Here is a 27,632-nt window from a genome sequence, read left to right as displayed (position 1 = left end):
TGAGGCAAGGGCCCCTTAGACTTCTCCAAGTTGCCTGGCTAACCCTGTACCCAACAGAAGTGCTAAACTAACTGTGGTGCAGCATCTCTTAGCTGACGGAGATAAAAGTAGATGTTATGAGCTGCGCAAAATCTGTGGAGCTTTAATATCAATAATTAAAAACTGTTGCAATACCTTAACTAGTGACTTAGGGTCACTTCTAAACTAACTAGTTTCGTATTCTATTACCCAATCTTCCCACCAAGTTATCCTTGAAACTTTTGCCTTGCAGTGGCTTTCCTGTGCAGTCCAAAGCATTTTGTTCCTTGCATAAATATTTCTGTGTAAAATATAAGAAGTAAATAAAGTTTTCTTCTCATATAATTATGATAAGTCTCAGCTTAAAAACCAAAGCCAACATTGACTTTTTGTTGCATGTCAATCTTTTTTACAACTCCAAACTTAAACCATAGCCCTAACAGTGCCTTAGAGGACTTTTTTATGTGTAGAGGTAAGTTGTTTCATAGCCAATATCTATTCTCCCAAAACAGTTTAAATAGATGGTGGGGAGAGGAGGAGATTAATGCACCCAAGTAAGGTCACCTGCTCACAGTGATTAGGACACAGTCCTTTTCAAAAGGATGGAATATATCACAAATTGTTAGAACAATCTGAAATAATACTGGAAATGTAAACATCAGTGTGAAATGACTGCAGTCCCATCTGTCCGGCATTCGAACAAAGGCAAGTGCTTTTCAGCCTGGATTAAATAAAATACTCTCTGTCTCTAATGTGGTTTGGCTAGTGAAAACCATAGCATTTTGACCTGTTTGAAAGGCAGATTGTAGTGGACAGCAGAAAGCTTATCCAGTGTGGTTTCTGTATGTTTGCTCTGATCAGTGCTAGCTGGGTTATGTTGTGACAGAACCTCCTTTTTTTCTGCATTCAGGCATAAACCCTGTTTGCAAATTTTTTTCAAAGAACTTTTTGTTTGGCCTAAATCTGGAGTCTCAATGTAATCATCTGTCCTGATCACCATCTCTAATTGTTCTGGAAATAATTATTTCCAGCATTTTCTGAGCAAAACAGAAACTGAAGAACTGCAGGATAGATCAAGCACATTTTCCGTATTGCTTTTCTGCTACTTTGTTTCCATTTAACAGACTGTGTTTTCTTGAGTACTTCAAAATATTTCTCATCACTTTCCCTTGGAACTGACCTGGTGACCTGAGAATCAAGAAAATGTCGTGTTAGTGACTGCTAATTAGTGGATCCAGGGAGCTTCTTATCCTGGCCTTTCAACCTTCCAAAGGCAGCAACAAAAGCTGTCACATGTATCATACAAAGAAAACAAGCATTTGCCATGTTTGGTGGGGTTTTTTTGTTGTGGGTTGTTTTTTGGTAGGTTTTTTTTTTTCCCTAGGGTGTAGATAGCAGCAAAAGCTCAATAGAGACTACAGATGAATTTGTGGGTTAGGAGGATATTAACCTATGATATAGTGTTTGCATTTATTTCTTCATTTCCATGCATAACATACTGCATCTGTTAGCCAGTTCTTACTGAACATGTGTGAATGTGTTAGTATGCTGTATTGTAAAAGGGAAAAATAATGATTTTTTTTTTTGGGGGGGAGTGTCTTCTTACCTTCCTTTTCTAAAATTATTTTTTAACTACTTGAATTTTTTTCTGAAAGGGAAGATTTTAATACTTAGTTTTTCATGTATAGTATACAGTCCAAGATTCAGCAAAACCTCACATTAATCACTGTTGTACTTCTGCAGCTTGTGAGTCATCAAGGGTTTTTTGAGACCATCTACTGCAATGACTGGTAAAATGTGCAGGTGCAACCATGACACAGAACCGTTTGTGCAAGTAACATTAATCTCTTTATTATTTGTAATTTTCAGGTCTTTAAAATAGAGGTGCTTATGAGTGGAAGGAAACATTTTGTGGAGAAGAGGTATAGTGAATTCCATGCACTTCATAAAAAGGTAATGATATCTGTGTTTATAATATGTAACCTCGTTTTGCCTTAGTTTTGGTGTTTTCTCCTCTCTGTTACTGTACAAAGTTTATCTTAAATAGATCTTGTGATAGATGTCTCTGGAAATTAGTTCCTAACCAACTCAAATTCTTTATTTTTTGGAAGGAGGATGATGACTCTTTCTGATGTTACTGACTCTCCATCTCTTTTTTTTGTTATTTTTTACATGCTGTATTGCTAAAATGCTGTCTGTAGTATTTTTTTTCTTCTTGAAATATGGTAAAATAAGATAAATTCCTACAGCAAACAAATACAGTTGTAGGTTTTTTTGAATTAGGCAAATAATTTGTCGACTCTAGAAATTGTCTTGTTAACCTGCTGTATGTAGCGCTGAGGAAACAGCTTTTATACACCAGGATACTATATGTGAAAAAGACTGAGCAGACCACTTCACTCTGCTGCTCTTCATACAATGAATGCGATAGAAGGTATATGCTAAGCTTGTCTGCTGAATCACTTTGCTAATGTATAGAAGGGAACTTAGTACTCTAAAGATTAGTTATCCAGTAATTGTTCTTTAAATGGTTTTGATGGCTGTTAAGTATGAATTCTCCTCTCACAGCTGAACTGGCTGCTGCTACATGGTTGTGAAGCTGAAAGACAAACTTGCCCATGACACATTCAACTTATGCATCTAGATTATTGACAAATATACTTAAGAGAACTGGCCCTCCTCTTGTGCCCTGAGTAACACCACTGGTGATGGGTCTCCAGCCAGATTTAACCCCATTGACTACAACCCTTTCAGCTCTGCCCTTAAGCCTGTGCACCATGAGCCTGCCTATCCCACAGCTGGACAGCCTGTGCAGAAGAGTGCTATGACAGACAGTGTAAAAAGCTTTACTAAACCCAGAAGAACTATCTCCACCACCTTCCCTTCATCCACTAAACAGGTGACCTCATCATAGAAGGTTTACTTAAACAGGACTCCCCTTTTGTGAATCAATGTTGACTGTGCCTAATGATGGCATTATTCTTTAAATGCTTTTCAGTAGTTCCTCATATAATCTGCTCTGTAATTTCTCAAGGAGCTAAGGTTAGCCTAACAGGTCTGTAGTTCCCTAGTTATTCCCTCATGCTCTTTATATAGGCTGTACTAACATTGACTAGTTTTCAATCAGCAACCTCTCCAGACTCCCAAGATTTTTGGTAAGAAGATCAAGAGAGGTCCTGCTGTAATATCCTAACATCCACCTGCCCCTTCAGTACTCTGGAATGAATCCCATCAGGCTCCATGAACTTGTGAACATTCAGCTAATAAAGATGGTCCCTTACAATCTCCGTGGCACCAAATGGAAAGTCAGTGGTCTTAAACTTGTGGTCCCCCAACTCAAATGACCAGGCAGTGCAGGGTCTATCAGTATTATTAAAACTGAGGGGAGGGAAAAAGGACAGTGAATGCCTCAGCTGTTCATTCTTCCCTTTGTTGTCATCTAATTTTTCTGTAATGTCCCAGACTGCAAGATTACTTCACATGGAATGCCTGCAGACTCATTCTCAGATTTGTTTTCTTCTACACTGTTGCCTCTGCAATAATTCCTTTTGCAGAGATTTCTTCTTACAACCCCAGAGAACCAGAAAGAATGGTTCCTTTCTCTCTCCAGAAACAGCAGCAATATAAACAAACATGAAAACAGGTATTCTAACCAGACATTTTTCACCACTCTTCAGTTTGATTTATCTTACTCCTCATGTGCTCGCTCTCCATTTATATTATTCTCCAAAGGTGACTGTGACTTTTCCTTATGTGTTCTCTGTACAGATGCAAAGCACACAGCATGTATTAGCAGCAGTATACCTCTTTACTTTTTGAAGTTGCAGTAATATACCAGTAAACATGGTTGAACACCTTGTGCTCTGACCCATTCTTAGTGATTTCCGTGTAATAGGAATCCTGGAGAAAGCTTTCTCTGATATTACAGTATGTGTTTTCACTCCTCTCTGTTATGTGTTACAGCAGAAAATCTCAATACTCACTAAAGTGAGGTGTGTACTTGAACAGTTTTTACTGGATTAAAATACCATGAGCTTGTATCTCAATTGTTCTTTGTGAACAATTTGTTCACATCCCATGACTCTATTCATACTCAAGTCCAGACACCAGTTTACTTTCAGCATGCCAATAGGGTGTTTATTTTTTCTTCCTTTCTTCTCTTTTAATGAGAATGTTAGTTTCCCTCTAAATTGCTGTAAGTACCTGGCAATTGGAAAGGTGTCTTTAGACTTACTGCATATTCAAGGTGCCCTTAGTGCTGGAGATGTTTGAGGTGTGCAGGAGAAACGAAGTTTCTGTGAAGAACAACTGTAGTAGAAAAAGGGAATAGAGACTGAAGGGGAGATAGTGCCTTTTGCCAGAGAAGGGCATGCTCCGCTCACTGGAGGAAGGAAGGCTTCTTTCCTTATATGGGCCATTATTCATTCATCATTCTGACTAATTCATTACCCTGCCAATTTTTTCTAGCACCAAAATGATAGAAGGTGGAAGTGTTACAACTACTGCAGTGAAAGCTGCAAAAATCTTAAGTTCTATACATCTTATTTTGCAAGTTATTTATAATGTTAGAGTAGTTACTGTACTGCTTACTATTTTTTTGACATTGTAATAATTGTTCATTGCAATATATTATTGGATTGCTGTAAGCATAAGAAAGTGATCATTCATTCTTTGTGCATTGGTATAGCATATGCAATACCTGTGCTTGCACATTCAAGCAATTGTGGCTTGTATGCTTTTTATAACAGGGCTGAAGAGCACAAAAAGATTGTTAATCATCAGCTGAGGTACCACCACAGAGTATTTATCTTGTAAGCAGCTAGGCCTTGGTGGATGCTTATATTGTTTGAGATTTGTCTTCCCTCATCTGGAGCATTCTCCTCATTTGTTACTCGTCTGCAGGTGCTGTCATAGTTCACAGCAACTATGACCGTAGCTTCTTCAATATTCTCAACCAGTTTTGAGGAAAAAATTGAGGCTTATACTCTGACTTTGAATCAGCAGTAAAAGAACATGGGTTGGGGGATTTGTTTTGGTGAGTTGTTTTTCTCACTTCACATCTAATTGTATTTTAGTATTGTTAAGAAATAAAGAAGTTTCCAGAGCAATTGCGGTTCCCTTGCTGCAGCTTTGTTACTTGTGACTGTAGAGACATTGATATGTTGGCACTGCTTTTTCCTATAGTGACATCTCAGAAAGCTCAAAGATGAAATGTAAATTCTCAGTCTCCCATGGGTATGCATGTCAAAGTCAATTTTGAATTTCTTTCTTTGCATTCCTTGCCTCACATTTACTCAGAGGCAGTATCCAACAGAAAGAATGTCTAATTTCAACTTCTATTAAAATGTAGTGGAGTCTGTTACAGTTAATATCTTTGATCTGTAGTTTTGAGGAAAACTTTAATATTTTTTGGTTTTGGAAAAAGCTCCATGAGGAGAACATTTAGTGTTGTCAGAATGTGTGATTCTGTCTCTATATCTGTAAGTACTCCTATCATCATAAAATCATGTAGTTGTTTTGGTTGGAAAAGAGCCTTAAAATCAAGGAGTCTGACTGTCAACCCTGAAGTGCCATGTCTACACATTTTTTTACACCTTCAGGAATGTTGACTCTACCACCTTGCTGGACAACCTGTTCCAATGCTTGACCACTCTTTCAGGAAAGAAATTTTTCTTAATATCCAATCTAAACCTTCTCTCATGCATCTTGAGCCCATTTTATCTCAGTCTGTCATTATCTAGGGAGAAGAGGCCCAACACCTGCCTCACCACACTATTCTTTCAGTTAGTTGTAGGGAGCGATGAGATCTCCTATCGGCCTCCTCTTATCCAGGCTAAACAATCCCAGTTCCTTCACACACTCCTCAGCAGACTGTTCTCCAGACCCTTCAATACCTTCATTGCCGTTCTCTGGACACACTGCAGCACCTCAGTGTTCTTCTTGTAGTGAGGGGCCCAAAACTCTATTCGAGGTGCAGCCTCACCACTGCTGCATACCGAGGAACAATCACTTCTCTATTCCTGCTGGCCATGCTATTCGTGATGACGGCCAGGATGCTGTTGGCATTCTTGGCCACCTGAGCTCACTGCTGTCTCATATCCAGGCAGCTATTTACCAACACCCCTGGGTCCTTTTTTGCCAGGCAGCTATCCACCCACTCTGCCCCAAGCCTGTAGCATTGCATAGAATCATTCTGGCCCAAGTACTGGACCTGCCAATTTGCCATATTAAACCTATTGATCTAGCCTGGAAAAATTCCTCTGTAAAGCCCTCCTACCTTCAAGCAGATCGACAGTCCCACCCAACTTGGTGTCATCTGCTAACTTAGTGATGGTTTCCTCAATCCTCTCATCCAGATCATTGCTAAAGATACTGAAGAGAGCTGGCCTCAAAACTGAGCCCTGGGGATCACCATTAGTGACTGTCTGCCAGCTGGATTTAACTCTGTTCACTACAACTCTCTGGGCTTGGCCCACCAGCTTTTAACTCCACAAAGTGCCCACTCATCCCAGCCATCAATATGTATACAGATATACATTTCCATGTATATGTATATAAGCTTTCCTGTGGGAATCTTTAGAGGAGTAAGTTATAAAGCTGTCTTAGTAATACACTCAGTGGCATATCTCTCTGTTGAAGATATTAAACACAACTGTCAATCTGTTGGTGTGATTTGAGAGCAAGGATATTTTGCTTTCTTGATTGACAGCTCTCCAGAGAAATGGTTAGCTCTCCTCTCTATGCTTCTTCCACTTACTCATAGTTACCTTAATCTGGAGTCACAAATTGTTGCAGTGTTTTGTCACAGCAATTAGCAAGGTAATATCAGTGTACATTGTGGTGACATTGTGTGGTATCATCCCATTGTGACTAACAAGGAACTCATGTAGTTGGTGCAGTTTTGTTCTAAGGCTGTTAGTCACAATAAATAGCAGGGATCTTCTTCACTGTCCCAGGCAACTAGAGAAGGAGATTTTTAAACTACAACCTGCATGTATGACTTCTGTTATATACTTCAGTGAACTGATGGTGAATAACTTCATTGCCGTGCTCTTTTCCTTTATGCGTAGTTGTTTTACCTGCACTGCCTCATGCCTCAAATGAACATATTAACTTTAAAGGATTGCTATTATACTTTGTATATGTATGCATATCTTCCTATTTGCAGCTCAAAAAGTTCATAAGAACTCCAGAGATCCCTTCAAAGCACGTGAGAAACTGGGTTCCTAAGGTCCTGGAGCAACGACGGCAAGGCTTGGAGTTGTACTTGCAGGTGAGTCTGCTGTCAGCACTGTGAAAGTAGAAGCAGCATGCATTTCAGAGTGGTAGATTACAAAGTATTTGAAGGTATGAAGTAGAGTGTTTTTACTGATAGGCAATTTTAGAGGCAGGAAATAAGCTGGATTCTTACCAGCAGGGGTGATTTCTGTTCATTTAGCAACATTAGCAGCTGAACATCCAGAGTGTTTTGCATGTTTTTCCCTTGTTCTGGCAAAAGCTGTTGACTGACTTTGGTGAACCTTAGTACCTATTTTTCTGTGCCTAACATAGGGAAAATTAATGGCATTCTTTCCAAATTTGTTCCAACCATACCTATCAAAAACGTTGCAGAGGACATAGGAAAAGGCTTTTTTAAATTCACCTCTATTTAGACAGACTAGGGGAGTATCAGCTTGTCCAATTCATCCCTCTGTTGCACATGCCTGTATCTGTATTGTATCTAGTCGAAGTAAGCACCTGTCATCTCATATTTATCTCAGTAGGTTTGCTTTTCAAGTTCCTGATTACCTATTTGGGTCCTGATTCTGGTACAGACCATAAAAGGAGTCTTCAGGAATGATTCAGACATACAGACATCAATATGAACTGATAAATCCTGGCCTTTTTTAATACACAAAATTTCTACTCTCCCCACAACTGCTTTAAAAGTGTCCTGTGGTGTAGTTCCACAGCCATATCTCTAATGACAAAGATAGAAGATAAAGGTGTTACTCTAGACATGTTCCCAGTTCAGTCTACCTTTATCTGTACTGATGCAAGTGCTGTTTTATTGAAGGGAATCACAGAAATTACCAGAGTCAAAAGCAAATTGTTTGGGGAAGAAGGCAAGAGTGAGAATATTATATCTTTACTCATATCAGAGTAGTAAAAATAGTAAAAACTTCAAAGTTCTGATTTATATCTTCAAGACCCATCTGGATTAATTCCTGTGCAACCTGCACTAGATCCTATGTTCCTGGGAGGGGGATTGGACTAGATGATCTCTGGAGGTCCCTTCCAGCCCCTATCATCCTGTGATCCACAGTTGCAGCACTACAGCTGGAAGAACGGTGTACTGCAACAGAATGGACAGTGAGCTGCATTCATGAAAAAACAGATAGTAACCTGTGCTGCTTAGGAACCTCCCTGATTCTCAGGAAGGTTTGTAAAAGTACAATTATTGTCTGACGTGAGACAGTATTACTTCTGCCATTAAATTTTTTAAAAATTTGGAGATCATAGGAAAACACAGCTCAGATTTTTGTTCTGAGACACTGGGCACATTTCAGGCAACACAGTGTAATTCTGTTTTTAATGTTTTTAATCTGTAACTCATATTGTTAAATTAAAAAAAATAATAATAATAATTCTTTTTCTTCTTGCTCTGTCATATTTGTAGCATCTTTAGCATCTAAAATTACATTTGTTTTGTGGGTGAACAAACATGGCTATTGGAGATCTTGGCTTTGAAAACAAGTGGGACCTTCTTGGTTTTAATGGCTATCTGCATGGCTTGCTCTGTCTGTGTGTTTTTTCTCTTGGAGCCATTTGCTGTGAATTTTTAATTATTTTTAGTATTTTTTTTTTTTAAATGCAGCTGTTCTTTGGAAAATATTGATGCTAAGGCATATATGCCAATTTCTCTTAGGAGGTTAATTTTGTTAAAAAGATAGAGGGGTAAAATGGGTAGCTCTGTTTAATTACTGGTAAACTTTAAAAGAACATCTCCCCCTACTGGAAAAGATAGTCAACTCTTGTTCTTGTGCAGTTGCACATTTTCCCCTCTTCGTATCACCACAGGCTGTCTTAGGAACATGTAGGCTGAAAGGGACTGGTGGACATCATCTGATTAAAATACGACATGCCTATCCATACTAACATGCTAAATTAGTAACAGAAGTTCTTAGTATTCTTGTCAATGTCAATTATTTCAGTTTCTGCTAAGAAAAAGCAGAACAAATCATCTGTGAAATTTTAATTTTTAGAATAATGAGAACCTGATTTTAGACAATCAGAAGTTTGTATTATGGGACCTCAGTTATCACAAGTTTGTTAATAATGAAAATCATTTTCAAGGGGCAGTGTAAGAATGTGTTACAATTTTGAAATACATAAATAGTTTTAATCTTAACACGATATATATAAAGTATTGCAAACCTATTTACAGGTGATGCTAATAAGAGTTAATCTGCAAGAGTGGTTTGCCTACTACCATCACTGCTCAGTGGTGGTATCTGTAGCAGTCTGTGTGTGCAGGTAGTACACTCTTACAGAGTCACAGAATCATACAATCAATAAGGTTGGAAAAGACCTCAGAGGTCCTCAAGTCCAACCTGTCACCCAACACCTCATGACTACTAAACCATGGCTTCAAGTGCCACATCCAATCCCTTTTCGAATGCCTCCAGGGACAGTGACTCCACCACCTCCCTGGGCAGCCCATTCCAATGGCAAATAACACCTTCTGTGAAGAACTTTCTCCTCACCTGGAGCCTAAACTTCCCCTGGCACAGCTTGAGACTGTGTCCTCATGTTCTAGTGCTGGGAGAAGGGACCAACTCCTACCTACCTACAAACACACTTAAGGTAGTTGTAGAAAGCAAGAAAGTCTCCCCTGAGCCTCCTCTTCTCCAGGCTAAACAAGCCCAGCTCCCTCAGCCTCTCCCCATAGGGCTTGTGCCCAAGGCCTCTCATCAGCCTTGTTGCCCTTCTCTAGACACATTCAAATGTCTCAATATCCTTCTTAAATTGAGGTGCCCAGAACTGGACACAGTACTCAAGGTGTGGCTTGACCACTGCTGAGTACAGGGGGAGAATGACTTCCCTGCTCCTGCTGGCCACACTATTTCTGATGCAGGCCTAGATGCCATTGGCCTTCTTAGCTGCCTGGGCATGCTGCTGGCTCATGTTCAGCCTACTATCAATCGGTTCCCCCAGGTCCCTCTCTGTTTGGCAGCTCTCCAGCCACTCCCACCCCAGCCTGTAGCTCTGCATGGGGTTGTTGTGACCAAAGTGCAGCACCCGGCACTTCAACTTGTTGAATGCCATCCCACTGGATTCTGCCCATCTGTCCAGCTGGTCAAGGTCCCTCTGCAGAGCCCTTCTGCCCTCTAACAGATCAACATCTGCTTCCAATTTGCTGTTGTCTGCAAATTTACTGATGACTGACTCAATCCCCTCACCCGGATCATCAATGAAGATACTGGTTAGGATGGGGCCCAGCACTGATCCCTTGGGGATGCCACTGGTGACTGGCCGCCAGCTGGATGTGGCACCATTCACCACCACTCTCTGGGCTTGGCCCTCCAGCCAGTTCCTAACCCAGCACAGAGTGCTGCTGTCTGAGCCACAGGCTGACAGCTTAGACAGCAGTTTGCTGTGGAGAACAGTGTCAAAGGCCTTGCTGAAGTCCAGGTAGACTACATCCACAGCCTTCCCCTCATCCACCAGGCAGGTCACCTGATCATAGAAGGAGATCAGGTTGGTCAGGCAGGATCTGCCCTTCCTAAATCCATGCTGGCTGGGCCTGATCACTTGGCCATCCTTCAGGTGCGCAGTGATTGCCCCCAAGATGATCTGCTCCATAATTTTTCCTGGCACTGAGGTCAGGCTGACTGGCCTGTAGCATGCAGGTCCCTCCATCCAACCCTTCTTGTGGATGGGGACCACATCGGCCAGTTTCCAGTCATCTGGGACCTCTCCAGTGAGCCAGGACTGGTGGAAAATGATGGAGAGCGGCTTGGCAAGCTCATCTGCCAGCTCTGTCAGCTCCCTAGTATGGATCCCATCCACTCCCGTGGACTTGTGAGTATCCAGGTGGCTCAGCAAGTCCCGAACTAATTCTTCATGGATTTCAGGGGCACTACACTGCTCCCTGACCCCATCTACCAGTTCAGGAGGCCAGTTACCCTGGAGTCCTCCTGCCTTACTGCTGATATTTAGTACCTCAGCCTTTTCCTCATCTTTAGTTGCAATGTTCCCCTCCAGGTTCAATAAAGAGTGGAGGTTCTTCTTTCCTCTCTTTTTAGCATTAATATATTTATAAAAATGCCTTTTACTGTCCTTTACAGAAGTGGCCAGCTTGCATTCTAACTGGGCTTTTGCATCTCTGATTTTTCTCCTACATGACTTAACAACATCCTTAAACATATCACAAGTTGCCTCCTCCACTTTCCAAAGGTGATACAGCCTCTTTTTTTCCCTTAATTCCTTCAAGATCTGCTTGCCCATCCAGGCCTGGTTGCCTTCCCCACCGGCTCATCTTTTGGATGAGCCCACTGGCATTGGGAACTGCCAGTTCCTGTGCCTTCAAGAGCTCCTGTTTGAAGTAGGTCCAACTCTCCTGGACCCCTTTGTTCTTAAGGGCTGCTGCCCAGGGTACTCTCTGAATAAGTTGCTTAAACAAGCTGAAGCCTGCCCTCTTTAAGTCCAAAGTGAGGGGTCTGTTACTGTTCTTCCCTATTTCCCTGCATACTGAATACTCCACTATCTCATGGTCGCTGCACCCTAGACAGCCTCCCACCGTCACATCTCCCACCAGCCCTTCTCTATTTGAGAACAGCAGGTCAAGCAGAGCCTGTCCCCTGGTAGGCTCACTTAACAGCTGCATCAAGAAGCTTTCTTCCATACATTCTAAGAACCTTCTGGACTGCCTCCTCTCTGCTGAGTTAAGTTCCCAGGAGATGTCTGGCAGGTTAAAGTCACCCACAAGGAAAAGATCTGATGATCTTGAGACAGCCTCTAGTTGCTTATAGAATATTTCATCTGCCTCCTCATCCTGGTTGGGTGGTCTGTAACAGACTCCAATCAGGATGTCAGTTTTGTTAGCCCTCCCTCTGATTTTAACCCACAGGCACTTGATCCTTTCATCCTCAACCTCAAGTTCTGTGGTATCAAGAGATTCCCTAATATACAGGGCCACCCCTCCTCCTCTTCTCTCTCTCCTGTCTCTCCTAAAGAGCCTGTAAACCCCCAGTGCAGTACTCCAATCATGTGAATCATCCCACAATGTTTCTGTAATGGCAATTATATCATAGTTTTCCTGGTGGACCGAGACTTCCAGTTCCTCTTATTTGTTACCCATACTGTGTTTGTTGGTGTACATGCACTTCAGATGGGCTGCTGATTTCTCAGTTAGCCCTAGTTTGTGTCCCTCTCTCTTCTCTCTGGAGAGACTGGTTTCCTCACCTACCCCCTTCAGACCTAGTTTAAAGCCCTCCCAATGACCCCTTCCAACTCCAGTGCTAGAGCCCTCTTGCCCTTTCTAGATAAATTCACCCCATCTAGGTCCAGCAGGTCAAGTGCAGAAAAAGTTGCCCCTTGATCAAATAACCCAAAATTCTGCTGCTGGCATCATCCCTTGAGATAATTGTTGATGGCATGGGTTCTCCTGTTCCTTTCAGTGTACACCCCTGCTACTGAGGGAACTGAGCAGAACACCACTTGAGCTCCTGCCCCATCAATCAATTGTCCTAGGGCCTTGAATTCCTTTTTGATTGTCCTGGTGCCCTCCTTGCCAATCTGATCACTGCCAGTTTGGATTACCAGCAATGGGTAATAGTCAGAGGGCTGGATTAGCTTTGGTAGTCTCCTGGTGATGTCCCATACCTAGACTCCAGGTAAGCAGCAGACTTCCCTGTGGAATGGGTCAGGATGACGTATAGGACCCTCTGTTCCCCTCAGGAGAGAGTCTCCAACAACAATTGCCCTCCTCTTTTTCTTTATGGCACTAGTCCTGATGGATGGTGGGGACTGATTTGCTTTAGGCATCCCCTCAGATGGTTCCTCTTCAGCCTTCTCATCTACATTGCCCTCAGCCTGCATGGCCTCTTACTTTTTATGCAAGGACAATGGGGGATGGGAAGAGGGCTGGGATGGATTCCCCATGCTTCTCCTAACAGGGACCTGTACCCATCCCCCCCTGTTTCTGGGGACACCTCCTTCAAAAGGGGAGGTCTGCAAACCTCCTCCCAGATATCTAACTCCCTTTCGCATTCCCTGAGAGTCCTGAGCCTTGTAACTTCATCCTTTAGCTCACCCACTTCATCCTTAAGCTCAGCCACTAGATTGAGGAGAAAATTCACCTGGTCACACCTGACACAGGTGTTATCTCCTTCACTCTCCATTCCAAGTGCCAGGCTCCAGCACTCTCTACAGCTAGCAGCCTTATTAGTATCCACTTTCAGCTATTATTCATCAGATGGCTTATTTTTCTTTTGTTTTCTAAATCTTTTTTCCTTGTTACAATAGACTGATTTTCATGGAATTGTGAAAGAATGATATATCTGTATGATTTTCAAGTGACTTTCATATTTTGCAAGTTTGAGGGAAATTTACAACTTCCACGTTTACAACTGTGTAACAATTGACTAGTAAGCACAAGTAAGCCCTTGTGGATACTGTGAATAATTAACTGACTGAGAAAAGAAGGGTTATGTTTAATTTATTAAAGAAGAAACAGATGCAAAGATAAGTGAATCTTAGAGCGTGGCCCCAAACATTCAAGCAAATTAGTGTGACAAAATATTGCACCTCTGCTAGCCTGTGGTAACTGTCTGTGTGAATAACCTTAACCTACAGCACACAGGGCTTAAGCTAAGCTGGTTTAGTCTTAACTAAGTAAGGAAATATCTGTTACTGACAGTGGAAGAAACTAAACCAGCTTTAATTACCTTGTAGTGGCTATCAAGTCAGAGTTGCCATAAACCAATTAATGTGTGATATGAATTGTGACTTAATAGTTACTTATTTGTATATCTGAGCTTGGAGCTTGTAATACAGCAGAAGTGAGAATTCAAGTGGTTTTAATTTAAAATGTTTAAAATAAATCATTGGATTACACTATTGCTGACAAAAATCTCTCTGGTAATAGTATTAGATTGCAGCAAGATTTGAACTTGGCTATGAGTTGTTTATGGTTACAAAAGGTCTTCTCTTGGCACATTCCCTGAAGAGTTTGTTCTTGAGAAAAAGTAGAAGATGCACATTTGAGGTAGCTGATTGTGCAGGAAGCCTGCAGTTTGAGAATGGCTGCCTACTGGACCTACATTGAGAGCTTGTGACTCCTGATAGAATGGCTGTGAGCCTGGAGAAATAAGTTTTCTTCAGAGAGTCAGAAGGTGAAGGTAAATGTTGAAGGTGACAGGGCAGACTGCTAATCAGCACTGTAGCTTCTGAGTAGAGGTTGCTTGGGTTTTTTTAATCCACTGTATACTCTTGGGCTGACTCTTTATCACAAAGCAATACAGAAACATATTCTGCTCTGTAAATGTATTTAAAGGACATACAGATCAATTTAAATGCTCCCTCCTGTACAGATATTTTTGTGTATGAGTTTGGAAGGTCATCTTGTGGATGGATCAACTGAACAGGTAGTTGAGGTTTGTCACCATCTAAGGTGAAAGGGCAAAAACCCCACAGGACATAATTTGGATTGCCCCCTCTCCCCCTCTCTCTTCCCCCTCAGGGGAAAGATAGGCAGAGGAAGTAAAGGGTAAACAAAAGGGCTTGTATGGAATTGGAAGTTAAGAAAGTAATTTTAACAGATAATAAAAGGAATTAAAGGAAAAGGGATGTACAAAGAAGTTGGGGGAAGGGATATATATGTATACATACAGAGATATACAAAACCCAATCTTGGACAGCAATGGATTTCCCCACCACACGTGGATGCAGGCCCAACCACACCGAGGGTTACAACAGCCAGCAAACACCTCCCCACCAGACCAGAAGGCAAAAGGAAAGAAAGCCCAATGGACCTTCTTGTCCCCTTAAATAGAGGATAGGCAGGAAAGGGGAGGGAATAACATGATCTGATCACCCCACCGGAGTCCTAGGGTTCACCTTCCCACCTGTTAACCCTTAAACCACAACAGGGTTTTATTGTGGACACTGAGGACACTATTTAGATTCCTACACTGAGAGGCCTTACCTCTTTGTTATGAAAGCATTTGTTATCAAAGCAGCTTCATTGTCAATTGCATCAGTATTTGTTGCAAATAGATTTGATATTATGTATTTCTGGAGGAGCAGTTTTTATGGAGCTTATTTCCAGTGAATTGGCAATGGATAGAGAAGAATTTGATCTTGCCACCTGCTCTCTACTGATTTGGAGTTAGGTCATCTCCTTGTCCCAGCAAGCTGACACTGGATGTTATTGCCATCCAGTCTTTCTGCCCCAGGGACTTGCCCTTTGACAGGTCTGCCTTTTAAAGTTCAATGGAATAGATATTTTCTAACCCCCTTGGGCAGAAGAAGTCTTATCATTTGCTGATATCATCAGTTCAACAAGATAACAGGCATCATTAACAAAATTCGCTGTGAAGTGGCACCCACATCTCAGCATAAGGACTCTGTAGCTGCTGCTAGTCCTCACTGAAATTATTTGGTTGTAGAGAAGAGTGATTTTAGAGGAGACCTCTATTTTTATGAGCTTCAGGATACTAACTTGTTTCTTGTGGTCTGGATGACCTGAAGAAATTCTTCTTGTGACTGGCAAGACACTTAATGTAAAACAGAAAGCTGTAAACCTTCTGAACTGCTCTGTATGTATATAGAGTCTGTATCTACATACATCTCTAACCAGAGTTAATACGTAGAGCTAATATTTCTCTCTCAGCTGAGGTCAAGAAAACATACTTGCCTTTCATTTACTCTTGAACTTTTTACAAAGAGAACAGTCCTGATTCCTGGAGATAAGATTGGTTAAAGTGCTGCTTGGCTGTGAGACTTGAAGACTTGATGAACTTCAACATTCCAGCAATTTCAAGAATCCAAATCCTCAAAATGAATTATGGAGTTTATGAAAGTGGGCTAGAGATTTGTTTTCCATTTAAGAAAACAATCTGGAGATTTGAGAAGCACTTTGACCTATATTTCAGTATTCCTCAAAATGCAGTTCTATTTAAAAATGTTTTAACTACCAGTTGTTCCTGGAAAAGATAAATAAAACCATATCTGTTATGATACTGCTTTTAAGAAAGTAGAATCAAATCCTGTACTACTTAGCTATCTTAGTTTCCAGGGTGGAGTTAGAAAAACTCGATGAATGAATAACAATATGTAGTTGCTTTGTGAGTAATTTCATCAGAAATAAAAAGGAGAAAACCACCCACTGCAATATTGCATGTTTTTATCTTTCTTCTATTCTGTTTTGTTTGTTGTTTCTTTTTTTCAGGGGGGAAGGAGGGGGGGGGGGGGCAGGGAGGGGAGCTGAGGGGAATAGTTCCACAGCAACTATCAAAAAGTAAAGACAAATGAGCTGTTAGTGACTACAAAAGGAAAACTACCTTACAGAAAATTTGGCCCAAGATGTTGTTTGTTCATGGGCCATGATGATTTTCTTTCATTGCTTGAATAAGTATTTATACTAAATTCCTTATGAAATAAATAAATAAATAAATAAATAAATAAATAAATACATAAATTTATTTTTTCCTGCCTGCACGGCAGGTACAAACAAATCGATAAATCTGGGTGGAAGGATTAAATAACCTTCCATAGCCCAGAAAAACAAACAAACAACAACAACAAAAAACCCTCCTGCTAATTTTAGTCATCTATCCAAATTGTATTCTAAAGCTTCTGGACTATCTTCTTCTACATTGATCTAGCTGTTGTTTAATAAAAGTTTTAGATTCAACTGAAAACTTTCAAAAAACGAAAGGAACTTTTTGTTCATTTGGAAATTGTAGCAGAGCATTTCAGAGTTAATACAATGCTTCATATTGCAAATTATGATAAGAATCTTCTGCTTTCTTTGATTGCCAGTAGTCATTGCTGCTTTTTTATGTCATTCTAGAGAGTGAGATAATTTGATTTCTTGTAAGTTTTTAATCTAATTGTGAACAAAAAGAGTTTTCCATCACCTAGTGGTACATTTCATTAGCTCTTCACTGCTTGACTGATTCAGTTTCTGTTGGACTCTTGCTATCCTAACAAGAGGAATGCAAAATCAGTCATTTATAACCTTATCCATCCTCAAGAAGACTAGAGAGATATCTGCTCTAAGGAAAACCATCCAGACTACTGTTGTCAGTCTGCAAGTACTCTACACTGTGCACTGGGTAAAGCTTTGCCTTTCAGTAGCCCAATACTGCTCACCTGTAACTGTAGCTGAAATACTGCTCCAGAGCTGTTGTAGATAGAGTAGGATCAGAAAGAAGGGAAAACAGACCTTTGATGATGCACAGGATTTTTCACTGTTTTCTCTTCTCTCTGTAAGTGGAGGAAAAAAATGTCCCATGGTAGTATATAAAAGTCAGCCTGAGTGTTGCTAGGTAGAAAAAAAGCTAGTATTTCATATAAAGACAGGAAGATCTTGTCTTGTACGTTGGTTGAAGCTGACATAGTTCTCTAGGATCAGAAGCAATCTGTAAGTGTTTTCTAAATGGAACAGTTCTTGATGTTCCATTATCCATTAAAGAAGGGGGGGAAATGTAATACCTGTATGGGTGGACATTTTTGAGCCAGTGTTGTTGAAGCTGTTTAGAAATAACTGAAATCTGTGTATGTGATATGTGCAATTTTATGAGACTTTGCTCTTGCTTAGTAAATCTAAATCGAATTGCTTACTATTTAATTCTGGAAGTGTAATGGCAAAATGATCTTAGAAGTATTCAATGGTGGTTCCACTATTCAAATTTCATTTCTGTGCAGTTCACATTTGTCACATTTATCCACTCTGTCAATGTTAATGTTCACTACAATTGTTCTTCCTTTATATTCCCAGAAACTCATTCTATATCAAGCATGTAGTTATTCCTGTATACCTGTGTGTCTTTGCCAAAGGGTATTGTGGATGCAGAATTTTAAACTGGTTCAAGGGAAGACTGGAGAAGTTCACAGAAGAGCACTTTCTGTCAGGCAGAGAAGGTTCTCAAACTGGAAGGTTTCAAGGCTGCTACAGTGTGGAAGGAAATCATCTCATACATTAGTCTTACTTATTTATACTCCTCCTTGCTATCCCTTCATAATAATTTTGGAGATAGGATACATTGCTAAAAGGACCTTTGGTCTGAACCATCATGGCCTTTCTTATGTAGTCCTTAAAGTAAGGACTTGTGTTTCACCTTGTTATTAGATTTGATTAAACATTAATATGTTTTCATGAACTGAGCCCTGTATGTACCATAAGCACTAGTCTTAAAAGAAAAGAGATTGAATCATATGGTTGAGAAGACATGGTTGTGTCATACTGATCTGACGAAGAGATGTGCAGGTCAGATGCTACTGTGTGAAGCTGCTTGTAAAAGCTAATGCTTTTTAAGACCACATGCTTTACACATGGAAAGTTATTGGAAGTATATTTAAAAGCTGAACTCATTGGGAAAAAAAGTTAAGCTATAAAACTTTTGTGCAAAATGAGGGCCTATTTTTGTTCTTCTCTGCTTTATTCTGTGCATATCTGACCTGTGGGGTTTTTCCCACTAGACTTCTGTTTAACTGTTCCCCATATCTGACCAGGAGCTGGACAGATACCACTTTGGCTTCCTTGTGTCGTTCGTTATCCACAACAAAGATTTCTGCAGGGACAATCCTTCCCTTTGTCCTGTGTACACATTGACTGTTGGGATCTATTTCTAAGTAATTTAAGACTAAATTGGCTTATTTGCAAAATAATAAAAAAAAATTCCCATCAAGTCCAGAACAGATGCTTATCTTCCAGACTGCTGTTTCTGGAAACCAGTTTTGTTTTACATGCAGGTGAATACATTGGAAAAAAATTAGTCTGGCATTAGAAAGTTGCAAGTAAAAGTTGGGTTCAGTGAAATAAGATTTAACTGCTGTTTTGCTGGAAAGTCTACTGAATCATCCACATCTATTAATCACATTGAAAATTCTCTCCATTATCCAAAATTATTCAGTGTCTTCCTTCTCTAACTCCATTTAGTCTGCAGTAATCAAGGTTGAACTGTACCTGTAAGGAGCTTTAAAAGCAATGGTATGATAAGTATAAAAAGACAAAATGTTCTTTGTCCTCATTAAAGATTGTGAGCAGAGTGTTAAATAATATTAATGGCTGGGATTGTCAGTACTTAACAGTACTTTCCTGGTACAAGTGATTTTATTGATCGATACAGTCTCAATGTAGCAGGGCAGATTATTCTACTGATTTTATCGAAGCCTTAACTAAGTTTGTTAGTGCACCACATATCTTTAAATAGATCTAGATGATGATGTAGATTAAGAAAAGCAGACCACCATCCATCTTTTTTTGATCGGTTAATAACTTAAATCCATCATTGCTGCAACCAGCTTTTTAAAGATTCTCTTGTGCATACGTTTCTTTGGCGATACAGATACATAGCTGGTTTCAGATGGCTGTGGATTTTAAAGAAGTGTGCTTGACACATGCAGGATGGTGTATTTATTAAGAGGAGGCAGAAGGCAAGAGAAAACAGGAGAGCAAAATAATTCTATAGATAATTTAAAGGAGAGCCATTTGTTAAGAGTGTCAGTTTGCAGAAGTGTTTCCCACAGAAATATTCCAAGCATTTTTCAAGTATGCTTAGCAAAATTACCTGATTTATATTTTAAGAGTTACATTCTCTGTTTTTCAAGTAGTGCTGTATTGTGTTTTGTGATTCATAATTTTTCCTTCATCTTCAGAAATCTTTTTGGGTTTGCTGTATAGGATTGTGATGCATGAACCTCACTCTCATTTCACTCTTACATCTTAGAGCTGATCAAAATAAATTTTACTCAGTTAAAAGCAGAAATTATGTTAGAAGTCATGACAGATTTAGAAACCATGTCTAAGTGCTCATTCTCTTTTTGTTATACTCTATATAACAATGCTAATATATCACATTCTTTCACCCAAGTGAAGACGAACACCAAACTACTAATTGTGACTTTCTATAGAGGGAGAAATGGCCTCTGTCACGACCAGGATATGCTGAGAATAACTGTAAGGTATTTTAAGAGGAAGAAGAAAAAAATTTATGTTCACAGCCTGTTAAAGAACTAGGGACATTAAAACTCAAGCACTGGCACACTGCTACAGTCACTATAGTCTGCTGACAACCAACTGTTCTACTGGCCATCATTCCTTCTAGAGCAATACAGAGTGTGAGATCTTACTTCATTTAGCCATGACGAAAGGAAAAATGATCATTTTCCTTATTCTGAAGACAATTCCTCCTTTGACTTGGAGTAATTTCATTTACTTTTCCCTTAGTAAATATTTAATAGATTTGCTTGAGCTTCTTTAAGGGCAGAAAAAAATTTAGTCCATTATAGTAAAGGAAGGAAGGGGAGAGCTGTAATTCCTGCAAATAGTCTTTATTATCACCACTTCTGTATGGTAGAATGACTCAGTTTCTCCTGTGTTTTTAGTCAATTTACAGCATTTAAAAAACATTTTCATTTCCTACTCCTTGTTGTTTTAAATCATTGCCTTTATTCAATCCAATCCAATAGTGTTCTTTTGCCAACACTCTTTGTGTGACTGAAAACTAACTGTTAATATTTCTTATGCATTTATTAGCTGCACATGAGGACTGGGGAAAAAAAAGTTCATGAAGAAGTGAGTAGTTCTGTCTTTGTAGCAGGATTTTAATTTGTACATAAGACACAGGCCATGTTTGGAGATGAGAGGAAGAAAATGAAATATTGAGTATTCACTGAATAACTGAATACCATCCATTCTGTGCTTCGTGTCAAGAACTGATTGAGGGAAGGCGGGTAAAAATATTACTACATATGTAAGCAATATTAAATAAATCCTTACATTCAAAGAAGCTGAATTAAAATTTGATTGCTAAGCTTAACCTGACAATTCTTCACTTTGAAGTGTGCCATCTCACATTGTGTCATTTAGCACTGATCATTCTGCAGGAGGGGGGGGGGGGGGGAAGAAAAACAACAGAAAAAAATAACACCAAACCAACGAAACCCAGTGGAAAAAAGTGGAACTCATCACAGGATTTTAACAGAAAGATAGTTGATTAAATAAGCAGTGATTTTGGAGCTTCTGTTTTGGACATGTTGCACAGAGAGGACACAGGAACAGAAAAAAAATCTTTGTAAGAAGGGCTGCTTAAGCAAGAAATAAGAGCTCCATCAGTAGCTAAGAGAGGTGAACAAAGAAGATGACTAGTTTTCCTCAGACAGATTGTGTGAAGGTGCTTAGTAAGCCTTCTCCATTTGTCCTTCAGTATATTGGACTTTACTGCATTAGATATAATTAACTTGTGTGTGTTCCCTTTTCTTGGCTTTTATGCAATCTTGTGAGCCTCTGTTCTGAAGGGTATGTTGAGGGATTTCAGAGTGAACTAAGGGGAGAAGGTCCTGTGCTCATGGGTAGCCTAGGAGAATAATGAACGCTTGTTATCTTCTGCTAACGTCTATCTCCACACACGTCAACATTGCTTCCCTTTATTTTTCATTTTACCTGCTTTCTGTTTCTGTAATCCAAATGTACAGACTTAGTTAAGTTAAAAATCTTGGTTTACTGAAACTGTTGATTGTAGAGTATCTTAACTGAGACAATTTCGAATTTAAGTGCATGCATATTTACAAGCAAGTATGCATTACTGAATGATGCCTAAATTTATAATTCTGATACAGTTTTTTTTCTGTTGACTTTAAAAATGTGGACATTAAAATAAGAAGCTTCCATACAGTTTCTTATGTAAATACTATGAATTATATATGGGAAGAACTTCAAGAATTATTGATAGAAAAAAAATTTATTTGTGATACAGTTTCTTCTTTTTAATTTCTCATAACTAATGTCTTTGTCTAATATACCTTTTCTTCTGCATGTGAAAAAAGTTTGCAGAAACAAAGAATGAAGTAGAAGTAGAACCTTTAATTTCATTAGGCACATTGTAACTGGTAAAGATTAATGTATATATCTCTTGCTAATTCTTTTCAATTACTCAGTTTATATAAATTCCCAAACCTTGTTAATTATGCTGAAGTCAAGTGGTAATTTTTAACAGTATTTCCACAGCAGGGGAATTTTCCTGGTCTAACCTTGGCCTCCTGTAGAAACTCTCAGCAGATTAGGCTTTCTGACTCTAGTCCATTCATTTTCAGTACAAGCCTAATTGCTGCCGACTGCCTGCCACAGGTACCCTGGTTATCGTACATTTAAGGGATGCAGGTTCTTCTGAGAACAAATAAGGAAAGATTAATTGTTTGTTTTGTTTCATCCCAAGAGAAATGTGGGAGCTTAATCAAGAAAAATAATTTCTTCTGTTGATTTGGCTTATTTGTGGAAAGGGATAATTGTATAAAGGCAGGCATAGAGCTATGCATTCTGAAAGAAATTTTGCTATTTACCTACTTTGGAGGCAAAGATACAACAAAATTAATGTAACACAGCATTGGAATTGATGGGAATGGTTCACATTTCTCATAGTAAGTAATTTGGCTGCTGGACTTTTATTTGAACCAATATTGCTAGGTGGTATTGTCATTTGTTTTGTCTGCTTCTTTGGATATCTAATCAAGGAGACAATAGTAGGGGGAAAAACGCTTTTCCAAATTGTCCTTAATTGCTAGAGCACAAAGCGAGCTAAATGCTCTGGTATTTCCAATTAAAGAACTTGTTTCCAGCAAGCACCATTAAATCTATCTTTCCCAATCTGATAAATAAGCTATCAAAGAGTGGAACAGATTAATTGAGAGCAGTTAGTTCAAAGCTTAGTATAACAGCCAGAGTAAGCCAACGTTATCAATGAATGCAAATTTCACATAAAGCAGTAAGAAGCACTGGTGCAATGAAATAGAGTTGAGAGTAACCACTAAGCACAAAGGAAAATTTTATCTGTGGCACAGAAATTAGTCTTGTTTGTTTCTCCTTGTAACGAAAGCACTAAAAGCTGTTTGTTTTCAAGACCTGTTACATGAACGTCAAATCGTATTTGACACCTTTCTTATGTAGGTTTCTCCTTCAATGTGCTGCAGGAAATAACAGACGTGGGGAAATCACACATCCTACAATTCACAGCCAGTCACAGGATTTACTCCAGTTGCTTCTAAAACTCAAGAAAGTCCTGTTTATACTACAACGTTTGTGTTTGTTACTGTTTAGTAGGGTAGCCTCTATGTGTGGTTTGCTTAACATTAATAAACAGTAAACCCTGTGTTTGGCAGACACTGAAGACACATTGTATTCTGATTCATTTTTAATACAGGTAGGTCTCCCTAATGATACATATGTAGACGTTTATGAAGGGTGTTTCTTTCTTTTATCTGTCTGTGCATGCCAAATGGTATTGACCCATACAGTGTATGTATCATTATGCATGTGGATCCTCTGGATATTTCTATTAATGACAAACCACAGGAAAACCACCTGGCTGTTCCCTTTAAGTGTCAGCATTTTGCCTGTTGATAATGAATACATCAGCATGAGGAGAAATCTTCTGTCACCTTAAATATTGAAATACATTTATAGGCTTTCAGTATTAGTATATTCAAAGAAAGTATTGCATGTTGGTTCAGTTGTTGTATATATAAGGCTTTGGAGTAATGTGCGCCATCAAGGAGGCAGGAGGGGGAACACATAATTTGTAACACACCATGCAAACAAATTTCTAAGACAGTGTTTACAGAACTACCCTGACTAGTTCAGCTGTATCATTGCTGTGGATATTGACATAATTTATGTAAACTGATTGCACAAATATACCAACTGTCACAGCTTTTTAAACTGCTCTCTCTGAACAGTTTATGTGGTGCATCCCTGGCCTTTACACCAGCAATGTGGCTGGAGTCTGCTTTTGTAGAATTACAGTTTTAAAATGGTAGGATAAAAATCTTATTTCTTATGCTGTTGCAACCTACTGGGTATGTCTATTCTAGGAAAATGAAAAGGTCAGTGTTAACTTTCCCAATAAAATGTTCTGAGAAAATGTCATTCCAGTTATGTGTATCTGACTGGGGGAGTTCATCCTCCATTTTTTGAGTGTCTTATTTTTTATTTCTAGAATATCATCATTGGTAGGGAAATACAGCATTCATAACTGTGATAGCATGGTGTCATATCAGCTCAAGAACTGATGATAACAAATATGCTGCAACAGATGTAGTACTTTGAGCACAGGTCATTTACCATACTTTTTCTTTTTATCTTTACTGGCAAATCACTATGAGATAACAGTTGTATTCCAAGTAACTGTGGCTTTCTGATTAGCTTCCCTGCAATGCTGGCTTCTGGAAAATGTACAGAATGTGCCCAAGAAATCATGAGGGCATTAGACAAGTGAAACTTCTCCTAGTTTCTCCAGATGTGAAAGCACCCAGATCTCCAAGTGCACTTTTCAGCATGCCAGCTCTCACACCGGCTACAGTGGGGGAAGGTTCCTTATGCAACATTTCAAAAGCCCTTGGTAAAAAGAGATTACAGAGGAGAAAAAGACCATGAACAGGATTCACAGCAGTCTTACAGCCACCGGCATAAATGCTGCTGTCTCTACGTTATGCCATCAGATGTTTTTCTCTGCATTTGAGCTCAGTCAAGGCCATGAAGTGATACATCCTAATAGTTTTGAAAAGCATTATTTGTGTAACTTCAGAGTTGGGAAGCACTTTGCTTTTTTAATGGCATTGTATTTATATGCCATGTAACAGTGCTCTACTTGCTTTATTGGTGGATTTTTTTAAATAAATAATCAAATTCATGCAAGTTTAATCATGTAGCCTTAATTAGTTATCCAACTTTAAATGGCAGAATGATGAGGACATGTACTGCAAGAGCAAGTTGCCATCAGATATTGGGATTTTTTTTTAGTATCAAACCCAAAAATTAGTGGATGTTGTGAAGAATTAGTGCTCTAATGATGCAGGAGGGTGTTGACAACTGTGGTACAATGCAGATAATTAGAAACAGTATTATTAATGTAAACGTACAGCAATAGCCAGGCGTAGCATCTCAAAAGGAATAGCCAGGCTTAGCATCTCAAAAGGAATTGAATGTGACCAAAAATACATTTAAAAAAAAAAAATTCTCTAGCTTGGGCAATTATTTTTGCCCAATTGTACAAAATAGTGTCATTCACTTAGAAATTCAAAGGGACTGCACCACTGGACTGTTGATTGATGCTGAGCTACAGGTCAGGCGGAGAAGCTGGGCTTGTTAATGTATGGGTGAAAACATTTAAAATATTTTCCCTGTAGAATATCAACAAGTTGCAACCAGTATGTTGCCATTGTTATATCTATAGCAAATTCTCTCAACATCCTAAATCACTCTGCATCTTCCCACTTTTTCTCATTTGGGGTTTTTTCGTCTTAAAATTTTGTCCATTTGACTACTTTATTCAGTCTACATCTTAGTCGTAGTGTTGTCTCCTGATGATGTGTTGAAGGTCACCTCTCTGTCCAGTCAACAGAGAATACAAGGGTTTTTCTAGACTTTAGTTCCACTATAAGTGGTTTATGAACCTTTATACTAATATCCATACCCACTCTGACTTCAGAGGACCCCTTCTCCAGATTTACTTGAACTGATGGCATAATCTCTTTTATTTGCATATCATGGAGTCTAGAGTCTGATCAAGCTCTCCATACTCCGGTATTATACTACTGTCTTTTCATTGAAGCAGCAAGAAAGGTAACTTAAGCCAGCAGTTTAACCTGAGCTTCAAATGCTAAGGCTCACTTACAGGGTAAACCACAGCTCTTGGCAACAGAAGAATCACTGCGAATGAAGGGAGCAACTGCCTTTGCAAATTCTTCCTGCATAAGAAAGCCAGAGTATTTGTGCCAAAAATTAATAATAGAGCTAAAGAAGAATGCTGTCCAAAAACTCCAGAATATATGATTGATTAATTTACTTATGATTCTCAGTTTCAACCTCATTTGTGGACTTTACGGGCCAAAAGAAGTAGCTTTCTGGTTGCTGAGTAAGGAACATCAAACAGTAGCTAAGTGTGAAGAAAACAAAACCCCAAACTGTGATCTTTATAGAGAGCAGCTTGGAATTCTTGCAGTATTTTAATATTATTATGATTTTCAACACATATCCAGGTAGCTGTGTTCTGTTAGGGAACTAACTTGCAATCTTGTTTCTCCTTCCTGAAGAATTTGTTCCTCATTCAGTAACAAGAATTTGGAGAGTTTTTCAGAACATAATCTGCAGGATTGCTATGCTGTGAAAAATGCCGACTTCCAAGAGGTGCCGCATGTCTGCCATCAACACAGAAGTAAATAAGCATTTGATGACCAAGTTGGGATGGGCTCTTTTCAGAAATAATTGCACTGTTCCTCACCTTTATCATGGACTCCCTTGATAGTGAGTTTTGGGAGGGACAAGTGTCAAGGAAGAGACCCATAATGAAGTACCTGTGATTGAGCAAGGATTACATTGCTCTGTTAATTCTGTAAAAACTTGTCAGTTTGCCACCCAAATAAATGCCTAGAGTGCGTAAAACATGGAGCAGAGTGACCTCTAGAAGAAAAATCAATGGCAATTCATATTTCATATGTCTATAATTGCTTGTGAGATCATGCCAGCAGTTTGTTTATGGAACAGCTTGTTCAGTTGTTTCCTGACTTTTTCTTCTTTTCAGTGGTGGTTCCTCTTAATGGACTGTGAATCACACCCAGATACAGCAATAGACAGGTGTTACAGTGGTGATTTTTTATTATTGTTTTCACATTACTGTCTTCAGAATTGCTGCACCGTGGTCTGTTTGAACCAATACAGTAATGTATAGTCAAAGTAAATCATGTTTGTAACTGTTTCTTTGGATGACTCCTGAAGCTGTTTTTCACCTTCTTTTTAGTGGACAAGGCTTTATCCTCTGTGAAATTACCCATTAGCTAATATTTTAACTGTCAAACTAAATCCATGCTGTGGCTTTCATTTTTAAGCAATTTGTCAGAGAGGCAAGGAATTCTCACAGTCCGCTAATTTAAAGACAGGATTTTGAAGATATCTTTTCCCCACCCTGCTTTGCTTTGCTTTGTTTTTTCATTTTTTTTAAGATGCTGTTGTAAGATTTGTATCCCCACTGAGGACCGAGATGTCATAGGGATAGAGAAAATGCCGCTCACTTTATGGATTACTGTTAGGTCAACAAAACTTTGGCAGCATTGATTAACTTGACAGTGAGTACAGCAGTACATTTATCACTTATGGCTGTGCTGTAGAAAATCTAATAAGAGGCAAACAATTCCCTTTAGAGCAGTAACAGGTTCACTGTGGCTAACGGTGCATGCACTGGAAATTTCTGACTTTAAATTATACCCTTGCTGCTAGTTGGGTCATTGACTCAAAGCTACTGCACTTTCACTGTTATGTTCTGTATTATTAATTTGATCAAAATTGTTCAAGCTTCTGTAAATGTGATCAAACCAAGTATTGGAGTTCATATAAACTCATAAGCATTTTTTAA

At 39.3% G+C, this 27,632-nt stretch overlaps 1 protein-coding gene across 3 annotated transcripts in view; it reads left to right on the top strand.

Moving 5' to 3' along the window:
• The window catches only part of SNX24 (sorting nexin 24), a 104,992-nt gene that overhangs the window by 51,978 nt on the left and 25,382 nt on the right, over nt 1–27,632 (top strand). For all 3 annotated transcript variants that reach the window (XM_068168956.1, XM_068168959.1, XM_068168958.1), the window contains 2 exons: nt 1,888–1,971; nt 7,187–7,291. In XM_068168956.1, coding sequence (XP_068025057.1) covers nt 1,888–1,971; nt 7,187–7,291 — 189 coding nt within the window. The remainder of the gene's footprint in view (nt 1–1,887; nt 1,972–7,186; nt 7,292–27,632) is intronic.

Source organism: Melanerpes formicivorus, unplaced genomic scaffold (genome assembly GCF_026170545.1).
Source record: "Melanerpes formicivorus ecotype bairdi unplaced genomic scaffold, bMelFor1.0.p_v2 SCAF_161, whole genome shotgun sequence".
Classification (NCBI taxonomy): Eukaryota; Metazoa; Chordata; class Aves; order Piciformes; family Picidae; genus Melanerpes; species Melanerpes formicivorus.
The sequence above is the reverse complement of the archived record's forward strand: the minus strand, read 5'-3'. Positions and strand labels throughout refer to the sequence as shown.